Raw genomic sequence first — 25,840 nt, 5'->3', positions numbered from 1 at the left:
TGACAGTGCAAAATTAAGAAAACGGAGAAATCCTGTGAATCCCAAAGTCCTACAAATTATAATCAAGTATAGACAGGTAGCTAGCTAGCTGGGTAAGTAGTTACCTTTCCTTTGTAATTTTCCGCAAGCAAATTGCAAAGTGTTGTTTTCCCTGAAGATTGAGGCCCAAATATGAACACTTTAAATGGTGGTGCCGGCATAGGTGGAAGAAGATAGGGACGTGGGTTCAATAAAAATGTTTTTAATGCTTCTTCTGTTGAAAGACAGTATATTTTACCTAGAAAACTTAAAATATGCCATAATCATAAACAACTGAAAAGAGGTGTGGGCAGGTTTTCGAATTAAGTTTTGAAAATCTTACTTACCTCACAGAAAAATCTGGTAATCCTGGAAAAATGTTACCTTCTTTGAGAGTCACAGGACATGTTCGTCCCCATCGGCTTCTCTGCCATCTATATCTTGGTGCGATAAGTTTATAAGATGCCAGAGTACGGAACAGCTCATCCTATTAATAACAAATACGACACTAAAAATGTGGGCATAGTTTTGCTAAAATTACCAGTAGTAAGTATTTCCTTTCTTATTTAATAGTGCCTTACTGTTTACGAGATAATTTGGAAAGCAAATTTTGGCTTTTTTCTTAATTGCAACCATTCTGGGTGGCTCAGTGGATTAAGTGTCTGCTGTCGGCTCAGGTCATGATCCCAGGATCCTGGGATTGAGTCCCTCATCGGGCTCCCTGCTCAGTGGGGAGCCTGTTTCTCCCTCTGCCTGCTGCTCCCCCTGCTTGGCTCTCTCTCTGTCAAATAAATAAATAAAATCTTTAAAAAAATTGCAACCATTCTGTACTTGTCCAAAATTTAGTAAGACAAATAGTTAAGACCTTGTTTTAAATTTTATTTATTAAACTCTCACTTTTTGCAGATGATACGATACTTTATGTGGAAAACCTAAAAGACTCCACCCCAAAACTGCTAGAACTCATACAGGAATTCAGTAAAGTGGCAGGATATAAAATCAATGCACAGAAATCAGTGGCATTTCTATACACCAACAACAAGACAGAAGAAAGAGAAATTAAGGAGTCGATCCCATTTACAACTGCACTCAAAACCATAAGATACCTAGGAATAAATCTAACCAAAGAGGCAAAGGATCTATACTCAGAAAACTATAGAATACTCATGAAATAAATTGAGGAAGACACAAAGAAATGGAAAACGTTACATGCTCATGGATTGGAAGAAGAAATGTTGTGAAAATGTCTATGCTACCTAGAGCAATCTACACATTCAGTGCAATCCCTATCAAAATACCATCCACTTTTTTCAAAGAAATGGAACAAATAATCCTAAAATTTGTATGGAACCAGAAAAGACCCCGAATAGCCAGAGGAATGTTGAAAAAGAAAAGCAAACCTGGTAGCATCACAATTCCGCACTTCAAGCTCTATTACAAAGCTGTCATCATCAAGACGGTATGGTACTGGCACAAAAACAGACACACAGATCAATGGAACAGAATAGAGAGCCCAGAAATGGACCCTCAACTCTATGGTCAACTCATCTTCGACAAAGCAGGAAAGAGTGTCCAATGGAAAAAAAGACAGTCTTTTCAACAAATGGTGTTGGGAAAATTGGACAGCCACATGCAGAAGAATGAAACTGGACCATTTCCTTACACCACACACAAAAATAGACTCAAAATGGATGAAAGACCTAAATGTGAGACAGGAATCCATCAAGATCCTTGAGACAGCAACCTCTTCGACCTCAGCTGCAGCAACTTCTTCCTAGAAACATCGCCAAAGGCAAGGGAAGCAAGGGCAAAAATGAACTATTGGGACTTCATCAAGATAAAAAGCTTTTGCACAGCAAAAGAAACAGTCCACAAAACCAAAAGACAACCGACAGAATGGGAGAAGATACTTGCAAATGACATATCAGATAAAGGGCTAGTATCCAAAATCTATAAAGAACTTATCAAACTCAGCACCCAAAGAACAAATAATCCAATCAAGAAATGGGCAGAAGACATGAACAGACATTTTTGCAAAGAAGACATCCAAATGGCCAACAGACACATGAAAAAGTGCTCAACATCGCTCGGCACCAGGGAAATCCAAATCAAAACCTCAATGAGATACCACCTCACACCAGTCAGAATGGCTAAAATTAACAAGTCAGGAAACGACAGATGTTGGTGAGGTTGTGGAGAAAGGGGAACCCTCCTACACTGTTGGTGGGAATGCAAGCTGGTGTAGCCACTCTGGAAAACAGTATGGAGGTTCCTCAAACAGTTGAAAATAGAGCTACCCCACGACCCAGCAATTGCACTACTGGGTATTTACCCCAAAGATACAAATGTAGTGATCCGAAGGGGTACGTGCACCCCAATGTTTATAGCAGCAATGTCCACAATAGCCAAACTATGGAAAGAGCCAAGATGTCCATCAACAGATGAATGGATAAAGAAGATGTGGTATATATATACAATGGAATATTATGCAGCCATCCAAAAAACTGAAATCTTTCCATTTACACCGACATGGATGGAACTACAGGGTATTATGTTAAGTGAAATAAGTCAATCAGAAAGACATGTATCATATCATCTCACTGATATGAGGAATTTGAGAAACAAGACAGAGGATCATAGGGGAAGGGAGGGAAAAATGAAACAAGATGAAATTGAAGAGGGAGACAAACCATAAGAGACTCTTAATCTCAGGAAACAAACTGAGGGTTGCTGGAGTTGTGGGGGGTGGGAGGGATGGGGTGGCTGGGTGATGGACAATGGGGAGCATAGGTACTATGGCGAGCACTGTGAATTGTGTAAGACTGATGAATCACTGACCTGTACCCCTGAAACAAATAACATATCATATGTTAATAACAAATTAAAAAAAATAAATTATTTATTTATTTATTTTTAAAGATTTTATTTATTTGACAGAGAGAGAGAGACAGATAGCAAGAGCAGGAGCACAAGCAGGGGGAGTGGAGAAGGAGAAGATGCGGTAACCATGCTCCTGATTTGGGTTTATGAGGCCTTTGCTTAGTTGCTTGCTTTCTTTCTTTTTTTGGAATAGACTATTTTTTAAAAATTTATTTATTTATTTGAGAGAGAGTTCTCATGAGAGAGAGGGGGAGAGGGAGAGAAGGAGAAGCAGACTCCCTGCTCAGCAGGGAGCCCAATGCAGGGCTTGATCCCAGGACCCTGAGATCATGACCTGAGCCAAAGGCAGACGCTTAATGACTGAGCCACCCAGGTTCCCCAAGACCTTGTTTTAAATTTTATCAAGCATTTTCCATTATAAGGTAGAATGAACATAAGGTAGATAGAGTGTTTTTTATTATCTGATTTGGAAAAATTCTTATTGGAAAGGTTTGGGGTACCTGGGTGGCTCGGTCGGTTAAGTGTCCGACTCTTGATTTCAGCTCAGGTCATGATCTTAGGGTCGTGAGATGGAGCCCTGCATCCGGCTCCATGCCCAGCATGGAGCCTGCTTAAGATTCTCCTTCTCCTTCCTCTGCCTCCACCCCCACTTGCATGCTCATGCATGCTCTCTCTAAAAGAAAAAAAGAAAAGGTTTGAAAATGTACCAGATTCTTAGCCAATTTAACTAAATTTTTAAATAGTATGATGATATACAGATGGCTTTTTTTTTTTTTTGCATTTACTTAGCCCTTCTGTTGTTCTTAAAATATAAAGTCTCCCTCAGCAATCTTCTGTTGGTGACCTCCAGAGAAGTTAAGAGCCACTTCTCGAGACTGCAGGTTGCAGGGGACGAGAGAATTAGGGAGAGGGGGCATGGTGGGCTACTGCTGGGGGAAAAGGGTCCAGGTTAGCTCTCTCCAACCTTCAGACATAGATATCATGTGTACCTGCTGGTTCCAGGGCTGACTGTGGAGGAAAGATGAAAATGGGAGCTATGGTCTTGCCTGAACCACTGTTGCATCAGAGAGCAAAGAGGCATGCACGCTGCAGGGATGCTGCATGAATGTCCGAATTGAAGGCTGAAAGAAGTAGCTAAATGTTAGGGAAACTGTCGATGCTTACAGGAGGTGCATGAGACAGAGGAGCTCATCAGTGGGCCACCTTGGGCTACCACCCTTCTCCATGGAGTCTAAAATGAACTAGGGACTGAAATGTATCTAGTTAAGACAGAAGGCAGTCACTGTTTCCTTAAACTTATTTCTTGTCCAAACTCGGGAAAAGTGTTTGACTAGCAGACAGTGGGTATTCTCTCAAAGGAAACGTGTTTAAATAGCAAACCATACTCCTCTTTCAACCTCAAGCCCTGAGGCCGCATGTCTAGTAGGTGCTGAGGGGCAATGAAAAAAATGAGCTTTCCAATGAGTTTGATATTAGTCTAAAAATGCTCAGGACTGCCTCTGGTTAAACAAGGCCGACTGAACATATGTATTTGTATTTGCTGCTTTCCTAAAACTTCACAGAATTGATAGTAGAGAATGCAAAAAGGAATGAACTCGCAAGAACACAGGATGGGAGGGAACACCAGACGAGTTGACAGCTGATCAGCACGGCTACACATTTTCATAAGCTAGAAAGCAGATGGATGGTGGAAACGGACTTAAGTTGGAGAAAAGTGAGGGCTCAGTGTCTGTGGTGGCAGGGATGGGTGTGAGATGGGCTGGGGACACGAAACAAGTTGATTCACTCTGCAAAATCCTAGAGGGATTCAGGACCTGTTGACATCAGGTACCTCTGGAGGGGGTGACAGAGAGCAAAAGACAGGGGCATTGGTTGAAAACCTTGAAAAGGACGTGCTAGGGGCCAGAGCTACTCCCCATTTCACTCAGTCAGCCAACTTTCCCTCAATCTTGCCACCACTTCTTTCATCAGAAGACTGGAGGCTCCCCTTCCAGACAGACTGAGAGACTGACCCCGAGGATCTTGTGAGAGGGCCCTCGGACACAGCCAGGCAGGTCAGAGCTGGCAGCTACAGCCAGTACACTCAAGCTCTCTTTCCACTTGAGCCTCTTGCTGAAGAACTTCTGGACCCTTCCATGATCCAGTAACTAGAGAGTTAATGCCCAGCACAGCAGAGATTCTCAGCTCCACTGCCAGCGCTGTTGCGGTTGGGTGGGAGTCCCTGCTCTCCGTCAGCTAAGTCACCAGGCCCAGCACAAAATGGCAATGCAGGACCCTTGTTCTAAAGTTATAAAGAATTTCATTAAGCAAACCGTGGGGCTCTGCTAAGGATGGGGTCCTGCGTGGCTGCATGGGTTGCTAGCGCATGAAGCCAGCCTTGCCCTGCAATACAGCTCTCTGATATTCTGAATATTACCATTGGTTCTGGGAACTTCGCAAGCATCATCTCATATAATCCTTATAATAACACTGTATGGTAGGGGTTATCATCCCTTTTTTAAAAAAAATATTTTTAAAAAGATTTTATTTGTCAGAGAGAGAGAGCACAAGGAGGGAGAGAGGCAGGCAGAGGGAGAAGCAGGCTTCTGGGCGAGCAAGGAGCCTGAAGCGGGGCTTCATCCCAGGACCCCAGAATCATGACCTGAGCCGAAGGCAAATGCTCAGCCAACTGAGCCATGCAGGCACCCCTATCATCCCTTTTTTAATGACTGAATAAAGGGTAGGGTTAAGAAAAGTCACAGATCTGGTAAGCTTTAGATCTGGAATTCAAATCTAGATCTGTCTGATTCAAAAATCAATGCTGTTACCATCTACTGTGCTGGGTGCCAGCCTGACACTGTCCTTCCTCCCACCACAACCCCCCCATCCCCGCCCACCTCCCCTCCCACACATCCCCCTCCTCTCCAACAGCTCATCAGATGTTACAGGTCTCACACTCTTCACCAGGGAGTTTGAGCTCACAAATGACACCTTTGTGTCTCTTCATCCCTTTAAACCAGTGGTCCCCATCCCTGGTTGCACAGTAGAATCTGCAAGGAGGTTTTGGGGTTATATTTTTTTAATTATGGTACAATATATATAACATGAACTTTACCATTTTAAATATCTTTAAGTGTACAATTCAGTGGCATGAAGTACACTGACAACGTTGTGACCATCACCATTATCCATTTCCAGAACTTTTTCATTAACCCAAACAGAAGCTCTGTACCCATTAAACAATAACTCCCCATTCCACTCTTTCTCATATAAGTAGAATCATATTTGTCTTTTGTGTCTGGCTTGCATCACTTGGCATGTTTCCAAGTTTCATCCATACTTTAGCATGTGTCAGAATTTCATTCCTTTTTAAGGCTGAATAACATTTCAGTGTGTGTGCGTGTGCTCACGCGTGTGTAGGTGTATATATATCTATATATATATCACTGTTATCCATTCATCCTTTGATGGACATTTGGGTTAATTTTACCTTCTGACTATTGTGAATAAAGTGGCTATGAACATCGGTGTACAAGTATCTGTTTGAGTCCCTGCTTTCAGTTTGTTTGGGTATATACCTAGGAGTGGAATTGCTAGGTTGTATGGTAAGTCTGTATTTAACATTTTGAGGACCCACCAAACTGTTTCACATAGTGTTACATCATTTTACATCCCCATCAACAATGCACAAACATTCTAATTTTTCTCCATCTTGACAACACTTATTTTCTGTTTTTTGGATAACAGCCATCCTAATGGTTATAAAGTAGTATTTCATTATAGTTTAGATTTGCATTTTCCTAATAACTAGTTATGTTAAATATCTTTCCATATGTTTATTAGCCATTTGTAAATCTTTGGAGAAATGTCTATTTAGGTCTTTGTGCATTTTTGAATTGGGTTGTTTTATTATTGTTGAGTTGTAGGAGTTCTTTATATGTTCTGGATATTAATCCCTCATCAGATAATATGATTCACAAATATCTGCTCCCATTCTGTGGGCTATCTTTTCACTCCATTGATAGTGTCCTTTGATGAACAAATATTTTTTATTTTGGTGAAGTCCAATTTATCTATTTTTTTTTTTTTGCCTGTACCTTTGGTATGACTTGATACCCTGTTTTAATTAATGCCAGAGTCTTATCCCAGATTCTGTTTTAATTGGTCTGGGCATTAATATATTTAAAGAGCTTCCTAGATGATACCACTGGGCTGTCAGGGCTAGGAGTCATTCCTTTATATATTCCCATTACACTGGTTTTCTAAAAATCACCTACCTTTAGCTGAAGGGTATCCTTTTAAAGTTCTCTGAAATATAGGAGCTTCAAGTTTAATCAACCTTGATCAGTCAGGCTCCCTCAGTGTCCCAAAATTTATTTATTTATTTTTAAAGATTTTATTTATTTATGAGAGAGAGAGAGAGAGAAAGCACAAGTGTGTGTGTGGTGGGGTGTGGGGCAAGGGCAGAGGGAGAGGGAGAAGCAGGCTTCCCACTGAGCAGGAAGACCAATGTGGGGCTTGATCGCAGAACCTGGAAATCATGACTCGAGCAGAAGGCAGAGGCTTAACCGACTGAGCCACCCAGGCAACCCTCAGTGTCCCAAACTTAAAGTAGGGGTTCTTAAACTTAAGTGGGTATAGGAATCCTCTATGGATCTTGTAAAAATACATTTCTAGGTCCCACCTCCAGACATTCTATTTTTTTTAAAGATTTTATTTATTTATTTGACAGAGAGATACACAGTGAGAGAGGGAACACAAGCAGGGAGAGTGGGAGAGGGAGAAGCAGGCTTCCCACTGAGCAGGGAGCCCGATGCAGGGCTCGATCCCAGGACCCCAGGACCATGACCTGAGCTGAAGGCAGATGCTTAACCATCTGAGCCACCCAGGCGCCCCCCACCTCCAGACATTCTAGTTCAATTGATCTGGAATCTGAGTCTAAGGAATCGATATTTGTAGGAAGCTTCCTAGGTGATTCTTTTGGAGATGAATTGAGCTGTCAGGGAGAAATACTGCTTAAGGGATATGAATAATGACCCCAGTATACGCAGTCATAACTTCTGCCCTTTCATGAAAAACAGGGGAGGCATCTTCAGTCATATATCTTATGAACTATAACCTTAGGCCTACGCATACAACAATTTTTTTTTAAGTAGGCTCCATGCCCTGTGTGGGGCTTAAACTCACAACCCTGAGATCAAGAGTCACATGCTCTACTGACTGAGTCACCAGGCACCCCACATCCAATAATTTCTAAGGACAAAATTTCTATCTGGGAAATTCCCCCAGGTTTTATGGATACTTTAAATTTTTCCTTCGATGATGACCTGGAAGAGGAGGCTCAGCACACAGACTCTCTGATCAGGCTCACCTTTCTTCCTCTTTAGCACTAGGTAACTAAAGTCCCAGTACATATTGCAGCTGTGCTTAAGATCTAGTGATGACATGGTACAGGATCACAAAATAACTTCTTCCTTCAAAGATTATTTTACCTGAATTATGATATCTATTTATGATTCTAGTATTTGATTTTCAATTTCTATTCATATAGATGAAACTAAACTTCTCAGAGTGGATCAAATCCTCCAATTAAAGGCCTGAGAATGGGGGGCCTGAGTGGATCAGTCAGGTAGGCATCTGACTCTTGGTTTCAGCTCAGGGCAGGATCTCATGGGTCGTGGGATGGAGTCCTGTGCTGGGCTCTGCACTCAGCAGGGAGTCTGCTTGAAGATTCTCCTCCCCTGCCCCGCCCCCACTCATGCTCATTCTCTCACTCTCTCTCTCTAAAATAAATAACATCTTATTTTAAAAAAAAAGGCCTGAGAGCTTATTTAGCACTTAGCAATTATAATTTGATCACTGTCATATCCATAATACATCAGTGTCAGGAACATAGTAGTTATAAAAAAAAGGGTTGAATGATTGAAGGAATTAACAAGTGCTTCTAGAGTTGAGGGCTTTTATGTCTTTGCTTCCTTTGGTGTTACAAAATTCTAAAAATGAACTTGGGTTTCTTTCTTATTATTCTTGTGGTAAATTGTTCTGATTTTATTGTCTTTGTTTCAAAACTTTTCTTTAGTGTTCACAAAAATATTGTGCTGATATTATAGCTTCTCATCAAATCCATTTTTATGAAAGGTAACCTGAAGCTCTTTTTATACTTTGAAAGGATATATTAAATTAAGGTCACAACATGTAGTGAAAAGATAGACTTTCCAACAGTTAAAAATAACTTACATTTTCCATTATGTCTGTAATTTCTTCCTCTGCACTCTGAAGTTTAGTCAAAACAGCTGCTCTTTTTAGGTTCAGATATTTAAGTCGGTCCATAACTGTCTAAATTTGTTAAAGAACAAATATTTAAATACGTTGACATTTGAACATCTCAAATATTCTAAAACAGTGATGAGCTTATGTGTAGAATACTTCCTTGCCTCTACCTCCCGGTGGTTTGCTGGCAATCTTTGGTGTTCCCTGGCTTGTAGATGTATCACTCCAATCTCTGCCTTTGTTGTCACATAGGCATCTTCTCCCTATGTGTCTGAGTCTCTTCTCTTATAAGGATACCTGCCATATTAGGTTAGGGCCCAGACTAATGCAGTATGAACTCACCTTAACTTGTTTATATCTGAAAAGATCCTATTTCCAAATAAGGTCACATTCATAGGTATTGGGAGTTAGGACCGCAACATATCTTCTGGGGGAACACAATTCAACCCATAAAGTCTGCCCTCTGGTCCCCAAATATTCATGACCTTAGAGGTCTAGCTCAGTGGGACCTGTTCTGGCAGAGGGAATACAGCCATGTCAAGATGGAGGCAGAGATCAGAGTTATGCTGCCATGATCCAAGAGATGCTTGGGACCACCAGAAGCTGGAAGAGGAAATGTTGGATCATCCTCTAGAGGCTTTGGAGGGAGCAGGGCCCTACCAACACCTAGATTTTTTATATTTAGCCTCCAGAACTATAAGAAAATAAGTTTCTATCATTTTAAACCACCTAATTTGTGGTACTTTACTATGTCAGAATTAGAAACTAACAGGGACACCTTGCAGAAGGATATGAAACATTGACTCTGAGGTGAGAGATGGTGGATCGACAAAGTTCTGATGGAGAATGGTCATCTGTGGTAGATTGTATTATTTGTTCATAATTTATCCTTCCCTCTCTTCACTTGTTAATTCCCTAGCTCACTGTGGGTAGAATACACTTCCCTATCTCACTGGTATTGAACTTCTCCATGTAACTTGTTTTGGCCAATGGAATGGGCAGAAAGGCCAGGGTGCCACTGGCAAATGAGGCCTGGCAAGGCTTGGCAAGTTTCAGCCAGGCCTATCGGAGCTTCTGCCCTCTACCTTGAGAGAAGTGTGTCTTGTATTGTAAAATCCAAATTCTGGATATATTTTGAAGGAAAAGCCTGCTTGGATGTGGGATGTGAGAAAAAGAGAAGAGCAGCTTGAAGAGGGGATTCGACACTTAGCAAGAGGGGAAAACTGTGGGAAGAGCATATCTGGGGCGGGTGGTGGTGACAGTGGATCAGAGGGTTTTTCTTGCACACTTAAATCTGAGATAATTACTAGTCATCCAATTGTATACACTGAGTAGCAGTTGATTATATAGGCGTGGAATTCAGGGGAAAGGTATGGGATAGTAACATGAATTTAAGAGTTACCAGCATTTAGTAGGGCAGAGAGAGAAGAGAGCACAAGGAGTGAGCCGTGAGATTCTCCAACTCTAGAGATGAGAGATGTAGAGTGTCCGGTGAGGTAGAATGGACTACAGTAGCATGGAGTACATTCTTTATTAAAAAATCAGCTTCACTGAGAAACAATTCACATATAATTCACCCATTTAAAGTATATAGTTCAGTGGTTTTTAGTATAGATTTGCACAACTATCACCACAATGAATCTTAGAACACTTTCATTGCCCCAAAAAGAAACCCTTTACCCATTAGTAGTCACTCCAAGTTAATTCTGAGATCTCCCATTGTGGTAACCCTCACCCCAGGCAACCACTAGTCTATTTTCCATTTTGATAGGTCTGCCTATTTTGGATATTTTATATAAATGGAATCAAATGATATGGGACCTTTGGTAACTTTTCTTTTACTTAGTGTGTGTTCAAGATTCATCTATGTTGTAGCATGTATCAAAGCTTCATTCTGTTTTATTGCTGAATGATGTTCCAATGTATAGATACACCACATTTTACTTTTCCATTCATCAGTATATGGACATTTGGCTTATTTCTACCTTTTGGCTATTGTAAATAGTGCTGCCATGAATCTTCATGTATGTTTTCATTTGAACACCTGTTTTCAATTATTTTGGGTATATATACTAAGAAGTTGATTGCTGAGTTGTGTGGTAATTCCATGTTTAACTTATGAGGATCTACCAAACTATTTTCCAAAGCAGCCACACCATTTTACAATCCCACCAGCAACATATGAGAGCTCCAATTTTTCCACATCCTCACAAACACTTGCTATTGTGTGGTTTTTGTTTGTTTGTTTTTGATTTTTAGCCATCTTAGTGGGTGTGAAGTGGTAACTCATTATGGTTTTTGTTTGCATTTCCCTAATGACTCATGGTAGGCATCTTATCATGTGCTTATTGGCCATTGTTTGCTTTTACTTTTCTTTGAGGCACTTTTTGTTACACAGAGATTTTAAATTCAAATGTAGTTTTGATTTAAACATGGACAGAGGAACAGGGATAACATCATATATTTAAGGGTCAAGAGGAATTTTCCAAAAGTAAGTGGTGTTAAAATGTAAATATATTTTTGATGTTTATTAAAATAAGTACAATCCAGTCAGTAACTTTTTGATTTTCCAAACCTTGGGATATTCTTATGAACATTGCACTTACCATGAAGAGCTCCTCTGGGGGTTTATTTCCATCTAGCTCAATGAGATACTGGGAATTGTGTTCAGCCATTACTTCCTGCAGAAAATAGAAACCTTATAATCCAGGATCACTGGCAAAACTGAACACAAGATCAGAATCTTAACATACTATGAAGAAATCTTTAAAGCTAAGTTGTTTGCTTTATACATGATATAAGGTATATTATTTTAAGTGCTCTTTTGCAAAAGACTAAATTAGTCTTATCGTGAATTTTATTCTCTTTCTGATTTTTTTCTTTTCAGTTTTTCTTTACATTGATGTTTTAGAGTCCTTCCAAATAGAAAATGTCTGGGGGCATCTATCTCTCTGCATATATTCATAGAATAATTTCTACCAATCTGATAATTGAAAATGAAATTGGTTTGTTTTACATTTTATTCCCCTAGCTATGGGTGAAGTTCAATATTTAGATATCTATCTCTGTACACCGTTTAACCATAACATCTGTGCAGTTTTTTTTATCAGTTTGTTTCTTTGCCCTAACATTCATGGAAAGTCTTTAACCCATATCAATTACCAGTATTTTATCATTAACGATAAAAAGGATTTATCTTTTTGACTTTGTTTATGGAATCTTCCACAATAGAAAACATTTTTATAATAAATTATATGCTTTCATTGTTTCTGGATTGCCTTTCTTGCTTAAATTAGATTTTCTCTATCTCAAGATTATATTAATGTTGTTCTAAATTTTCTTCCACTATTGTTTTTAATATTAAAATCTAAAATCCACCCGATTTCGTGTTTGTACATTGGCAATGTTGAACTCTATTTGAGCCCTGTATTCCCAGAAAGTAGGGAAGATTGAGAGATAAGACACATCTCTACTTTTCCTCAAGGTTTCGGATAAGATCTGTCTTCATCCTTCTCCATCATTCCCTAAGACTTGAGGATATCTCCCTTGTTTACCTGCCTCCATAAAACCCCTAGGTCCCACTCCTTTTCCTTGAGAAACGAAATTAGTTAATGTTAATGTTCTCCCTATTAGCTAATGTTCTCCCTATTACAATAGTTTGAACAAAATCATCTCCTTAACTGTCCAGGGCATTTTGTTTTTCACAATATTATGTGAGGTTGGATTCTAAGTGCTTCTTTTTCTTTTAGATGGTACATTATGCCAGTATTATTTATTTAAACATAAATAGCCACATTCTGAACAAGAAAGTACATACTGCTTTTCTATATTCAGATTCTTTTCTTAAGTTAGAATCTTAAGAGTGGACTTATTAAGTCAAAGGGTATAAACATTCCTAAGACTAAAAATATATACACCAAATCAGACGACAAGTCAAGTTGGGATTCCAAGACAGATAGGAATGAGAACTTGGCCTTGGATTACTCCTGAAACAGACTATAAACCAGAAAATGATGCTTCTATTTGCTTTTCTCATGTCTTTTTGAGGAGCACTGAATGTTGGTGATTTGGCCTCCTAAGTGAATTGACATCTCAGCCAGGTCAGAGGAGACTAGAATTGCAGGCTCCTACCTTTTATGGCTTTTCTCCCCCTTCCTCTACACACACCAGTACCCTGGAATTACCATAAAAGGCAATTATCTTACTATTCAGCAAGTGTCATGTAGGTTTTTGGCTTCCAGGATGCGAGACCTGGTCCTTATCCTTAGACTATCTCATGCCTGTGAATATAGTTTCCTAATTTTCTGAACCTTATTTTAATCATGCTTTATTTCAACCTCAGTGCCAGCCATTTAAGGAGTTTGCAGGATATTTCTGTTTGAAGGAAGAAAGAACATTATAGATAGACATGCAAAGTACTCTTAAGAAGCTATGTTTAAAGGCCAGGAATAGAAGAGGAGGTAGGGAGGAATAAAAGTCATACATAAGAAAGAAATTAAATTTGGTCCCCTTTTGTGGGTGGACAATGAGAATGAAAATGATCCACTCATTTGTCTATAAAAATATATAAGCCTTATAAGAGAGCATGAAACAAATCCTTTTAGTTTCTCTATCAGATGGGAAGAGGCAAGTTGAGGACTGTTTTTTGTCTTTGTAGTTCCATTGTTCAGCATGGTGTAGTGGACAAATACCCAAGTCTGATAAATGTTTGTTGAATAAATCTCCAACACAAATTTGGCAGAGTCTGCCCTGGACTTTTGACCGTATAAAATATGCTTTTCACATAATTGTAATTTTAGTAATCATATTGTAAATGCTAATTATTTTAATTAAAACCTTCCTATTTCAATATGTAATGGACTTAATCATGTTTACATATAATCAACTTTGAATGGGATAACCACAGAAACCAATCTGGGGATAATTGCAATTTAAATAAATTACAATCCCTTTTAGAATGAAAGATGCATCTTAAATGCACATTTATTTTGATAAACCCATAAATTATGGATTGAAAATGTTTTTACAAAATAGTCTCTTAACATGGGTTTTTCAACCTCCAACCATAAATAAATTCCCCTAGTGACTTTTGAAAAATGCAGTTCATTTATCACTTTTCAACAATATTGCTGCTTTTTTAAGAGTCAATTGATATTGTTCTGTGAAACAGCCTTTGGAATGGAAGCCTTATTCTAACAGCATTCTATCAAACTTAAGTGGTGGAGAATCAGATAATACAGAGGGATGAAAAAATGTGAAAGCTATTTAACCAGTGAGAGAACACAAATATCAATATTTCTATTTTTATCACTATATCTTGTTCTTACTTCTAAAGGATGAAGAATTATTTCCTTATAAAGTTTAACAATGTTGTCAATATTTTCCAAATAATCCTCAGGTCTCTGAACTACATGTTGAAGAATTTCAGCCACCATCTGCATTTCTGCAATAAATGCCTAAATGGAAAAGAAGAGATTTTCAGAATCTTTATGTTAATGATTACTTAATTAACAAGCCACATCTCTCCCTCCTTATAACTACATGCCTTTTTGGAATAAGAAGCAGGTAGAACGGAGACTGAGGATATTTATTTTAGAGACACTGAACACCCTAAGGGGCCTTTATCAGATGGAATAAAACTTTAAGTTAACTTGGATACTTCTTAATTTTTTTTCCTCCTCAATAAGTAGGGAAGAGTAGGGGAAGAATATCTGATTTTTAGAGACAGAATCAAGAAATTAGATTTACTCTGAATACCTGAGCTTGTAATTCATTCATTCATTAATTCATTCATTCAAGATTGGTGAGTGCCAGGCACTGTTGTAGGAGTTTGAGATAAACTAGTGAACAAAATCAACTAAGACCCTGGGCCTCATGGAGCACACATTCCAGTTGAGGAAGACAGAGCAGAAACAACTAGACAAGTAAATATATAACATGTTGGGTGGTGGTAAGTACTAGGAAAAAAATGCAGAGTAGAGGAGATGAGGAGTGATGGCTAAGAGTGCTATTTTATATCAGGTGGTCATGAAAGGGTTCTCTGAGGAAGTGACGTTGGAAGGCAGAGGGAATACTACATGTAAAGGTTCTCAGCCCAAGGCTGAGTTGGTGAGTTGGTTGGTGTTCAAGATCATATTTATCCTATTATTATTATAATTTATTATCTAATTATTAATTCTAGTCTTTATCAATGCACATAAATCCACATTTTATACTATTTGAATCATATTATCTATTAAGTAAGCCACTTTATAAATTTTTTGAAATGTTTTAAATACTATTTTAATGGTCAAAAATATATTAATAGCCCTAAAAACATTACTATTTTTTTAAGATTTTATTTATTTATTTATGAGAGAGGCAGAGAGAAACAGCATGAGAGGGGAGAGGGTCAGAGAAGCAGGCTCCCCACTGAGCCGGGAGCCTGATGTGGGACTCGATCTCAGGACTCTGGGATCACGACCTGAGCCGAAGGCAGTCGCTTAACCAACTGAGCCACCCAGGCGCCCTAAAAACATTACTATTTAATCATTATTCTATAGTTGACGAAGACTGTTTCAAATATTTCACAATTATAAATAATGTTTCACTGAATAGCTTTGTAGATAAATCTTTACACTGCTAATATTCTCCCTTAGAATAGTTCCTAAAAGTAGAATTACTGGACCAAAGATTACACATTTCAAAATGGCTTAATATATACTATCTTTTTCAAAAGATGCTATCATTCTTCTCTCTCCAGCAGAGGGCTTCACTGGCATATCCTCATGTGTTCAGTCAAGACACAGCTGCTTATGAGGCACCTACTGTATGCCAAGCACTGTTACAGGCACAGGGGATAAGGTACTTGCTTCACAGAGCTTATATTCAGGGGGTAGACAGATAATAAGCAAGTAAACAAATAGCATAATTTCAGAAAGTGGTAAGTGCTATGAGGAAAATAAAGCAGGGTAAAGGGGTTGGACCTTTGCTGTCCAGCACAATAGTTGCTACCCACACAGACCTACTGAGCACTTGAAATGTGGCAAGTGTGAATTGGAACGTACTGTAAGTGGAAAGTACACACCAAATTTCAAAAGCTTAGCATGAAAAAAAGATGTATCTCAGAATTTGTATGTTGATTATATGCTGACATAATATTTTGGATATATTGTATTAAATAAAATATATTATTAAAATTATTTTCACCTGTTTCTTTTTGCTGTTTAAAAAAGTAGCTATTAACACATTTAAAATTACACATGGCAGGAGTATATTTCTACCACAGTGCTGGGTTACAGAGTCGCTTGGGCCTCGAGGATGTCATCCCTGGGGTGGGACATAGGCAAGAAGAAGGATGTAGGCACATGAAGATCTGGGGGAAAGTGTGGTAAGCAGAGGGGAGAGGAAATAGTAAGTGCAAAGCCTGGAGGTAGATTGCGTCCAGCATAGTTGAGGACTAGTTGGAAGGCCAGTGGAGTAGCTGGAATACAGTGAGCAAGAAAGGCGAGACAGCCAGGGATGAGATAGTGAGACCAGGTCCATGGCCTTGTAAACCATGCGAGGGTGTTTGAACTTTCATCTACACGTAATAGAAAGTCACTAACGGTCATATTTTTAAAACATGGCTCTGGCTTTTGTAAAGATGGAATGGGGATGGAGAGGAAAGTGGAAGCCAAGAGAACATATACAAAGGTATTACAGCAGTTCAGGGAGATTAACATTTGTGTGTATATAAGGGTGAACAGTTTCATGAAATTATTGGCCATCAACCCATGTGGGTGACATGTTCACAGGTCTGGCTTCTGAACACGGCTGTGCTACTAGGTAGACACCAGAGCCCCATGGGGCTGAATTCAGTCTGAAGACATTAATTTGATTCTATCCCATAGCATTGGCCTACACTGTGTTTTTTAAAATTTTGGATTAGTTGCCAACTACTTATATTTTAAAATGCTGATTTTGGCTTCTTTGGAAAAATCAGACTACCTGGTAAAAATAGGCTAGCATTCCCACATGGCAAGAGTTGGCTGGGCTGGAGCTGAGAGGCAGCTGTCTTCTGAAGAAGGGCAGGCACCCACTAGCTGTCCAGTGGAACTTTCAGCGGTGATGGAAATGTTGTGTATCTGTGTTGTCCAGTTTGGAAGACACAGCCATATTTGGTCATGAGCACTTGAAATGTGGCTAGTACTACTGAGGAACTAAATTTTAAATTTTATATAATTTTAATTAATTTAAATAGTCACATAGGACAGTGGCTACTATCTTGGACAGTGCAGTCCTTGCCTACTCGTTCTCACCCTTCCCGAGTATGTTCCTGGCTGACATCACAAACTGACCTGACCATGGTCCCTGTAACTAAGTGAGCTGTGACTCCTCTATCTTACCATTTTTGATTTAAGACAGAATACTTTATTCATGCTAAAACGACACACTTTTATTCCCATTTGCTATGAGGTTTTTCCTTTTAAAAAAAAAAGATGTATTTATCTTAGAGCGAGAGAAAGCATGTACACACAAGCGGGAGGGACAGAGGGAGGGGGAGAGAGAATCTCAAGCAGACTCCCCACTGAGCATGGAGCCCCACGCGGGGCTCGATCACGTGACCCTGAGATCATGACCTGAGCTGAAACCAGAAGTCAGACACTTAACCAACTGGCCACCCAGGCACCGTGAGGTTTTCTTCCTTTTTAAAAAGAAAATAGAAACAGATGCTGGTTATTATCTAATGCCTTATTTGCACAGGGAAGATTATTTAATGTTTTTAAATGAGTTCTCTTATATTAATAGGTTTTATAAATTGAGATATAATTGACACATAATATTAGATTAGTTTCAGGTGTACAACATAATGATTTGATATTTGTATATATTGGGAAATGACCACCACGATAAGTCTGGTTAACATTCTTCACCATACACAGTTAATTCTTTTTCTTGTGATGAGAACTTTTAAGATCTAGCTATTATTAAAGAACAAATGTCAAAGATTCATTTAGCCTGTTAGTGAGAAAACCAACAGGATGAGAAAGCTGAAGTATATATAATCACTGAAATCAGATTGCAAAGTTGGATACAGGCTGTTTAATATCCTACAGGGCAATAGAATTGTAACCTTTGAGGGTTATCTTTTCTACCGGACAAATGATTTGCAATGCATCCATTTTAAGTTAACATCTGATTTTGCAGAGTGTAGGTCTAATAAAAATAGTATTTATACATTTATAATAAATTATAAATTGTAGCAATTACAAAAATACATAAAATTCCTTAAAAATATAAATAAATTAATTTATAATAGAAATCACAGGTATATTTCTGTAAAGCAGGGACTGGCAAACTATGGCCCACCTGCCCACTGGGCCAAATCCAGCCCATCACCTGTTAATAGATTTCTTCACATCAAATTTTCCTCATTAAGTCATGGTAGGAAATTCTTTTGGTGTTCTATTGCAATTATGCTTACAAGCACTGACTTTAGGATTATTATAACATGTATATGTGAAATTGGGCTTTAGATTTTTTTTCTAAAAATCCCTTTGCTAGATACTGGAATTGGGATTATGTTAACATCATAAATTGGACTCTGCCTGGGCTACTTGCTCTCCACATTACCCTGTTTTTTATTGCTTGGTCTCCTTATTCTAGCTTGCACAGGGCTTGACACACAGTAGGTGACCAATAACTTTTTGTTGCTATGAAATGAAGCAGAGTAGCTGTCAGGATGTGGAAGGACTTCCATACTGACAAGAAGGTTAAACTTGATGGCCTCTAGATTATGATCTGATAGTTCTTGAAAACATGAAATATTTGTTCTATTTCCCCCAGATTAAATAAACATTTAAAATGTAATTTTCTCTAGTATCTACTATTTTGTTTATCCATGCTATTATTTAGTTTAATTCTAGCAAATTTTAAAAGTGTAATATGTGGTATTGGGATATTACCTCTTCTTCTTCTTGCTCTTCCTCCTCTTCACCTTCCTCTTCTCCTTTTCCTTCTTTTTGGGCTTCCTTCCTCTTTTTCCTACGATTCTCAATGACTTCAGGGTCCCACTGATCTCTTCTGTATATGTACCCTGTACTACTGTGCTGCCTTTGCCCAGAAACTCTTTGGCATAGGTCGTAGTCAGGGCACTAAGAAACAACATCAGTAACTTTAACAAGCATCCTCAGTGATTCTGACACCGACAGTTCATGCACCACACTTTGAGAAACAAAACTTTAGGAGCTTCCTTGCTCATTTTCAGATTTCTTCAGACCACCTCTATGTGGAGATGGGATGGGTATTTACTGAGGCAAGAAATTCATTTAGGTTTCCTAATTTTTCACAAGAAAGATTTTAGCCCTCTTGGGTCATTTTTATAATGCGTGTTTGCCCTTCCTTATTCAGTGACCCAGAACACCCACACTGTGGGTCCTTGACAAAGACTACTGCCTTCAGCTGTCTCCTATGTTCGCTTGCAGGAAGTGACTAATACGAGGGTGAGTCTGAAGGACATGCCTCAGAGCAGTGGTCCTCACCCTTCAGCGGGCATCAGAGTCATGTGAAGGGCTTTTCAACATGGATAGCTTAACGCCCCCTCCCCCCTCCCCCAGAGTTTCTGAGTCATAGTTCTGGGGTAGGGCTTAAGAATATGTATTCCTAACAAGCTTCTGAGTGCCGCTGATGCATTTGGCTCTGGGACTGTACTCTGAGAACCACTGCTGTAGTAGATCACTGGCCCTTAATCTTTTTTTTTTTTTTTTGGTAGTACAGACCCCATTAGAATATGAGGAAAGCTATTGGCTTTTGCTTCAGAAAAAACAGATACACATAATAAAATAATTTCAGAAGGTTCATGGATATTTAATGATTCCTGGATTTCAGGCTAAGAATGTCTGCTCTAGAAATTCCAAGGTTTATCCCCAAATAAGGCCAAACCACCAGAGAAATGTGTGTTGTATTGAGTTCTGTCTCACATTAGGCCCTCTGATTATACTTGAGTCAATGTGTAGAAACTGGGTACTCGCTATCACATTTATAATATAAATGAGGTTAAGGCCTTCATTCTCTACCTTGATGATCTTTTATATTAAGACCCATGTAAGATGTTTCTCTCGTTTAAAATTTTAATTCTAATTTCTCTCATTTTGTTTTTCCTGAGGAATGTCTTATCTTTTCACAGTGTGAATTTTATATAACTGGTTACATTTCCCTTTCTACTTTGGCTCATCAAACTCAGAACCAAATTTATGCTTCAAATGTAGGAAGCATTTGGAAGCTAGTGGCCTGTATATCTGTATTCTTGTTCCACCAGGTGTTAATTTCCTATACAATCTATGTTTTCCATGGCTCGGACTTTATATTTGGCTTTAGTTAATTGTTTGAGAACTTTTCTTCTCTCCCTTATACACATGTTCACATGTGTGAAATTCTCAAGGTCCGTGCAGGGATTTTGATTGGCCTCCAACCATGGCCTGTGGTGGGCTGCAGATTACACCATGCTCAGCACCATAACACCTCCTCTCTCTCACAGCTAACCCTAACACATTCCCGGGCACCAGCACCTGAGCTGAGAATCATCTCCTTTACTTTGAGCTGTCAAACCATATGGGGAATCAGGCAGGTATGAATATAAAAGCTTATTAATTTTCACATCAACCAGCAGACCTGGCCTCCCTGAATTCTTATCATACCCCCATGAGGCAGTTATTATTTTTGTAAAGAGGAAATCGAGTCTCCTAAATGTCATCTACCACATGCTGTTGATAAAGGAGAGATTGGGAACAGAACCCAAGCTTGATTCTTAATCAATCTAGTAATGTTTTTTAACATTCATATGTCCAACTCATTTGCTCCTTCTTTCATTTTATTTAACTGGCAAACTTATCAGGTGTCTATTAGGTACCATATATTGTGTTAGTTGATGTTTATATGAGTAAGACATGGTTCTTGCCTTCAAATAAGGCAGGGTCCAGAAGGAAAATGGACAAGTACAATATATAAGATAATACAATAGAAGACAGCAACATGAATGGTCATCAGAGAAGTATTTAACTCTCCTGTGGTAAGTAAGGTATAGGGGACAAGGAGGAAGAGAAGAGGAGAAGGAAGAGGGAGAGAGAAAAGGAGAAAGTGAGAGAGAGAGAATGAGTTAGTTAATATGTAGTGTTGGTGTGGAAGGGGTGGTCATCAGGGAAACAGGTCATGTCTGAACTGACTTTCAAAGGATGACTATGTTGAAGACTGTTGAAGAGACAGAGAGATACTTCCTGTGGATGGAACTGCAGGTTCAGAAATACAGAGGTATCAGAAAGTGTAACTCAGTAGTCCCTATGGTTGATATATAAGTTATTATTTCCTTAACTACCTAATATATATTTTTAAGATTTTATTTATTTATTTGAGAGAGAGAGAGAGAAGCAGACTCCCCACTCAGTGCAGAGCCCAACTCGGGGCTTGATCCCAAGACCATGAAATCATGACCTGAGCTGAAGGCAGACGCTTAACCAACTGAGCCACCCAGGCACCTCATTAATATTCTTGAAGATGTTCCTTGAATTCCACTACTATCAAAAAGAATGGTAACTATAGTTACAAAAGAACTAATATTCTTACCTTAATATTGATTATAACATCAGGTTTCAAATTTAAATTTTTAATTAATTCTATTTGCTGCAAAGTAGTCATGGCATCCTGTGAAAGTGATGGTAGTTCAGTGATAATATAACCTGTTGAGTAAAATATAATTTTTAAAGTTTTATAATGTTATCAATATATGAGAGCATTGATTTGTTATTACTTTATAAAATGTCATTTGCTTATCGATGAATATTAATGTAGATCTTAAAATCTGTCAAATATTTTTAATTAATAGTTAAGTTTATTGCCACATGAAGTATAACTGTGAATAATGTTTTTCTGATCATAAAATCACTGAGCTAGGAGGAGACATCTTTAAAAATTCCAAATCAATTTATTTTAAGCACATGAGGTGTCTAGGGAAGGAAATTCCATGCTAATAATTCTTTGGACGTTAGGAAAGCCGTAAAGGTATATTATAGGGGGTGTATAGTATATTATTTTCTTTCTAAAGCTAATATTTTATAATAGAATATGTACATACATAATGTTTATATATAAAACACCCATGTTCTCCCCATACAGTTTAAAAAACAGAACATTATCAATATGATTTTGGCTTAGCACATTGGCTTGCATCCCCACCCAAAAACCTAAATCTTATCATTGAAATTCATCCCATTTGCCATCATCACATTACTTTCTTTAATATATTTCTTTGATTATGTCACTCTCTTGCTTGAGAAAATTTTCTCTTATTAATAAAATCTCAATTCCCTCAGAATTAAGGACTTCAATTTTTCTGCTATTTTTAATAGGACTTTTTTTCTTGAAAGAACTGACAGACAAATTATGGTTATTCAGTTTTGGATATTTGGCAGACATTTTATAAAAAATGAGTGGAGTGAGCTGGTCACAAGGACAACCACTGATAGTATTTGTTGCCAATGATAAAATTCAAGCAAAAATTCAAATTTTAGAAAATGTTTATCTACTGCCATAAGCTTAACAACTTCCCAATTTTTAAAACTTTTCTTGATGATATTGGTGGTGAAATTAATAAAAGTGATTTTTTGACAGTGCGTAATGAAAAGTGTCAACATTTGGAAAACTTAGCACAACTTAGTCAATATTTTCCAAAATAACCACTGCATGGTGCCTGCAAATCATGTGTGGGTAAAAGACTCAGTCTAAGTTTAAGATAGACAAATGGATTTTAATTAACAGAGTTTGAAAAGTTCTCAGTGTAGTTTTGGATTCTATAATGCCTAAACTTTTGGATTCTATAATGCCTAAATGCCTAACTTTCTTAAATAACCTTTAAGAAAGTTCCCCTTGGTGAGTTTTAATGTAGGATCAAGAATAGTCACAATTATTCTAAAGGCTATTAAAATATACTTCCCCTTTCTAACTACATACTGTGTGAAGCTGGATTTTCCTCATATATTTCAGTAAAAACAATATATTGCAACAGATTGAGCAGAAGGAGATGTGAGAATCCAGTTGGGTCTTCTCTTAAGCCAGATATTAAAGAGATTTGCAAAAAAAATATTTTTTAATAAAATATGCTATTAATGTGAACATGTGATGGTTTTGTTATGATTTTTAAACAAATATCTTAAATATTTCTTAGTTCTAATTTCTAATATGATAAATACTGATAGATATAGCCCAAGTAAGCAAAAGCTCTTTTGGGGGCCTCAACAATTTTTATAAGTATATAGGAGTCTTGAGACTAAAAAGTTTGAGAACTGCTATCCTATGCAATGCCTAGAATAGTATGATTAAAAAAAGGTATTAAGCATCTGTTGATAGATGAATAAATGAATGTGCCTAATAAACCAATCTCAAAATCCTCTCTTGAGAACATGCTTATCACATGCTTATTATTATTATTAGTTTTTTAGTTTACAATAGCAGACCAACAACTACCAGAGTAATCCAGAATCTCATCAAATCCTTAGGCATTTCTCCTAAGATATTTCAAACACTTCACTTTCTGCTAACTATGTGTTGGATGCTATCCAGAGAAGCAATCCTAAGTAGTTTAACTTCAAAAGGCAAAAAGGAAGACCTATTTTCTTTGGTTTTGGATATGTGAGCTATAATCATGATTCTCTCCTGTCTTACTATAATCTTTAGTTTCCAACTCAGCTTACTCATTTGCTTTTGCTGTTGTGTCTCAAAAATTTTGAAGTAGTGATGATATCCTAAGGCATCCGTTCTATTCAAGGTTCCTTAAGTGAACCCAACACCCCCCGGGAAAAATTTAGCCACTGCATGCATTGGCACTGTCTCAGGAACTGGGCCAGGCCTTCCTCTACTTGCCACCTCCTGCTGCTCTTGCCTTTTGTTTCCCTGGCTTTCTACTTCCCTAGTTTGGTTTGGAGCCTGTTGTTAAATTATTCTCCATTTGATTAACAACCTTATTGGAAACTTGTCAAGACTTTGGGACAGGATGGCTGGCATTAAACTCTGGTCTGACATATTTTAAGGGTGAGTACTGTGGTGAGGGGCCCTAGCCCTAGACTGAACTCAACCCTTGCCCAGCTCAGCCCTCCTGACTTGACATTTCCAGAGACCATCTGTCTCCAGAGTTCATGCCTTCCCCTTCCAAGCAACAGGGGATTATACAATACCTCCCCTTCATTCCCTGTGCTGGCAGCACTGCCCACCATCTGTGTATTACAAAGGGATGAGAGAAGGATGTTTGGCTGTGTGCTGTGCTCTCCAGCACCCTGTAGATTACTGCAATCACTGCTACTGCCTGGACAGCTTATCAGGCATTTCAAGTGCAACTGTTTGTAGGTGTCATAAACCTCAGGCATACATGTATATTGGAATGAGTTTAAAACTTGGTCTCTTTCCTAGTGGAAGCAGCAGAAGAGTGGATTGTTTCCATGGGGTCTGGTTCTCACCTGATAGGCCAGTATTTGGGCTGCCTGAATTTTCTGAGTGATGAGTTTTAGGGCCTTACTCATTGAGAGGTGGCCAGTATCATCACACCCAGACCCTAGGAAAGTATCTATGGAAGAGATGTGGGAGAGCGGAAGAGCTTAGTTCTCTAGACCCAATTCTGGATACTCACAAGGAAACTTCTTTGTAGACATATCAGAGCTGCCAAGCCCACTGCCAACCTCTCTAACCCCAGAGACATGTGTGAATATGGAAGCAGAGATGAGGACTTCCCCTCTCTGTCCCATATCTCCTTGACACCATTATCAAGCCCCTACCCTCAATACTGAAGAGGGAAGAATGGTAGATCTCCTGCCACTCCTTGCAGCGAAGCTCTGTATGTACTATCATTGGCAGAGTAGATACGCTGCAGGCTAGTATTCAGCCTGCATCACCCCCACCCGGGAAAAACTTAAAATACTGTCCATATGACTACCCAGGGGTAACTACTTGGCCCATGCCATCACTTTCCCCCTACAGTGGAATGAATTCCTATTTCCACAAAACTGAAGATGGCATGCTACTTCTTTCAGATTGAAGTGATGAGAGATTCAGAAATATCAGGTAGCTTATGTCCCTCCAGCCCTAATATGTACCTGACCTCATGCCAGCCTGATTTGAGAGGACACACTGGTGACCAGTGACTTACGAGACTATCCACAATGTGATACACCGGGGGCAAGGAATGCCCAGACTAGGGCTGTCCATCATTACTGGAGAAAGTGAGTTTTTTTGGAATCTAGAAACAGGAAGCAGAAAGGGGCTTCTCAGGATGCCCAGGCATTGGCTCTACCTTTTTCTCTTGGGTAAGGATGCAGTTCATGGAAGCTGATTTTGGCCAAAGGCCAACACAGCATGACAGGTTGTGAATGAAAGGATTGTAATTACAGATTGTATAAGTTATTTCTAAATAGTGATAAAAAGTTCCAACTGTAAAAAGGCTCTGGTACAGAAAAAAAATTAAGATTGAATTTGGCAACATTCTGTTGTGCAGTGTGCCCAGCAGCACACATCTGTCTTTAGGGATTTTAGAGTCATCAATTACCCAGCCTCACCCAGACCTGACCCAAGTTAATATCCCTGTTTTGAAAGCTCATCACTTCCAATTTTGCTTCTATCATCCACCAGGCTGGTGGGTAGGACTAAACATCAGAAAGACTCCTTGCCAAGCAAAGACTTTTAAACTGCATTTAGC

The 25,840-nt window shown here is 38.7% G+C and overlaps 1 protein-coding gene across 2 annotated transcripts in view; it reads right to left on the bottom strand.

Annotated features, from left to right (window-relative positions):
* Positions 1-25,840, bottom strand: part of AK9 (adenylate kinase 9) — a 135,710-nt gene that overhangs the window by 95,005 nt on the left and 14,865 nt on the right. For both annotated transcript variants that reach the window (XM_027604179.2, XM_027604180.2), the window contains exons 6-12: positions 21,727-21,839; positions 19,074-19,262; positions 14,475-14,603; positions 11,754-11,828; positions 9,115-9,213; positions 366-505; positions 105-285 (exon numbers count right to left, since the gene is read on the bottom strand). In XM_027604179.2, the coding sequence (XP_027459980.2) occupies positions 105-285; positions 366-505; positions 9,115-9,213; positions 11,754-11,828; positions 14,475-14,603; positions 19,074-19,262; positions 21,727-21,839 (926 nt within the window). The remainder of the gene's footprint in view (positions 1-104; positions 286-365; positions 506-9,114; positions 9,214-11,753; positions 11,829-14,474; positions 14,604-19,073; positions 19,263-21,726; positions 21,840-25,840) is intronic.

This window comes from Zalophus californianus, chromosome 7 (genome assembly GCF_009762305.2).
Source record: "Zalophus californianus isolate mZalCal1 chromosome 7, mZalCal1.pri.v2, whole genome shotgun sequence".
Lineage (NCBI taxonomy): Eukaryota > Metazoa > Chordata > Mammalia > Carnivora > Otariidae > Zalophus > Zalophus californianus.
This window is presented reverse-complemented; position numbering and strand designations above follow the sequence as displayed.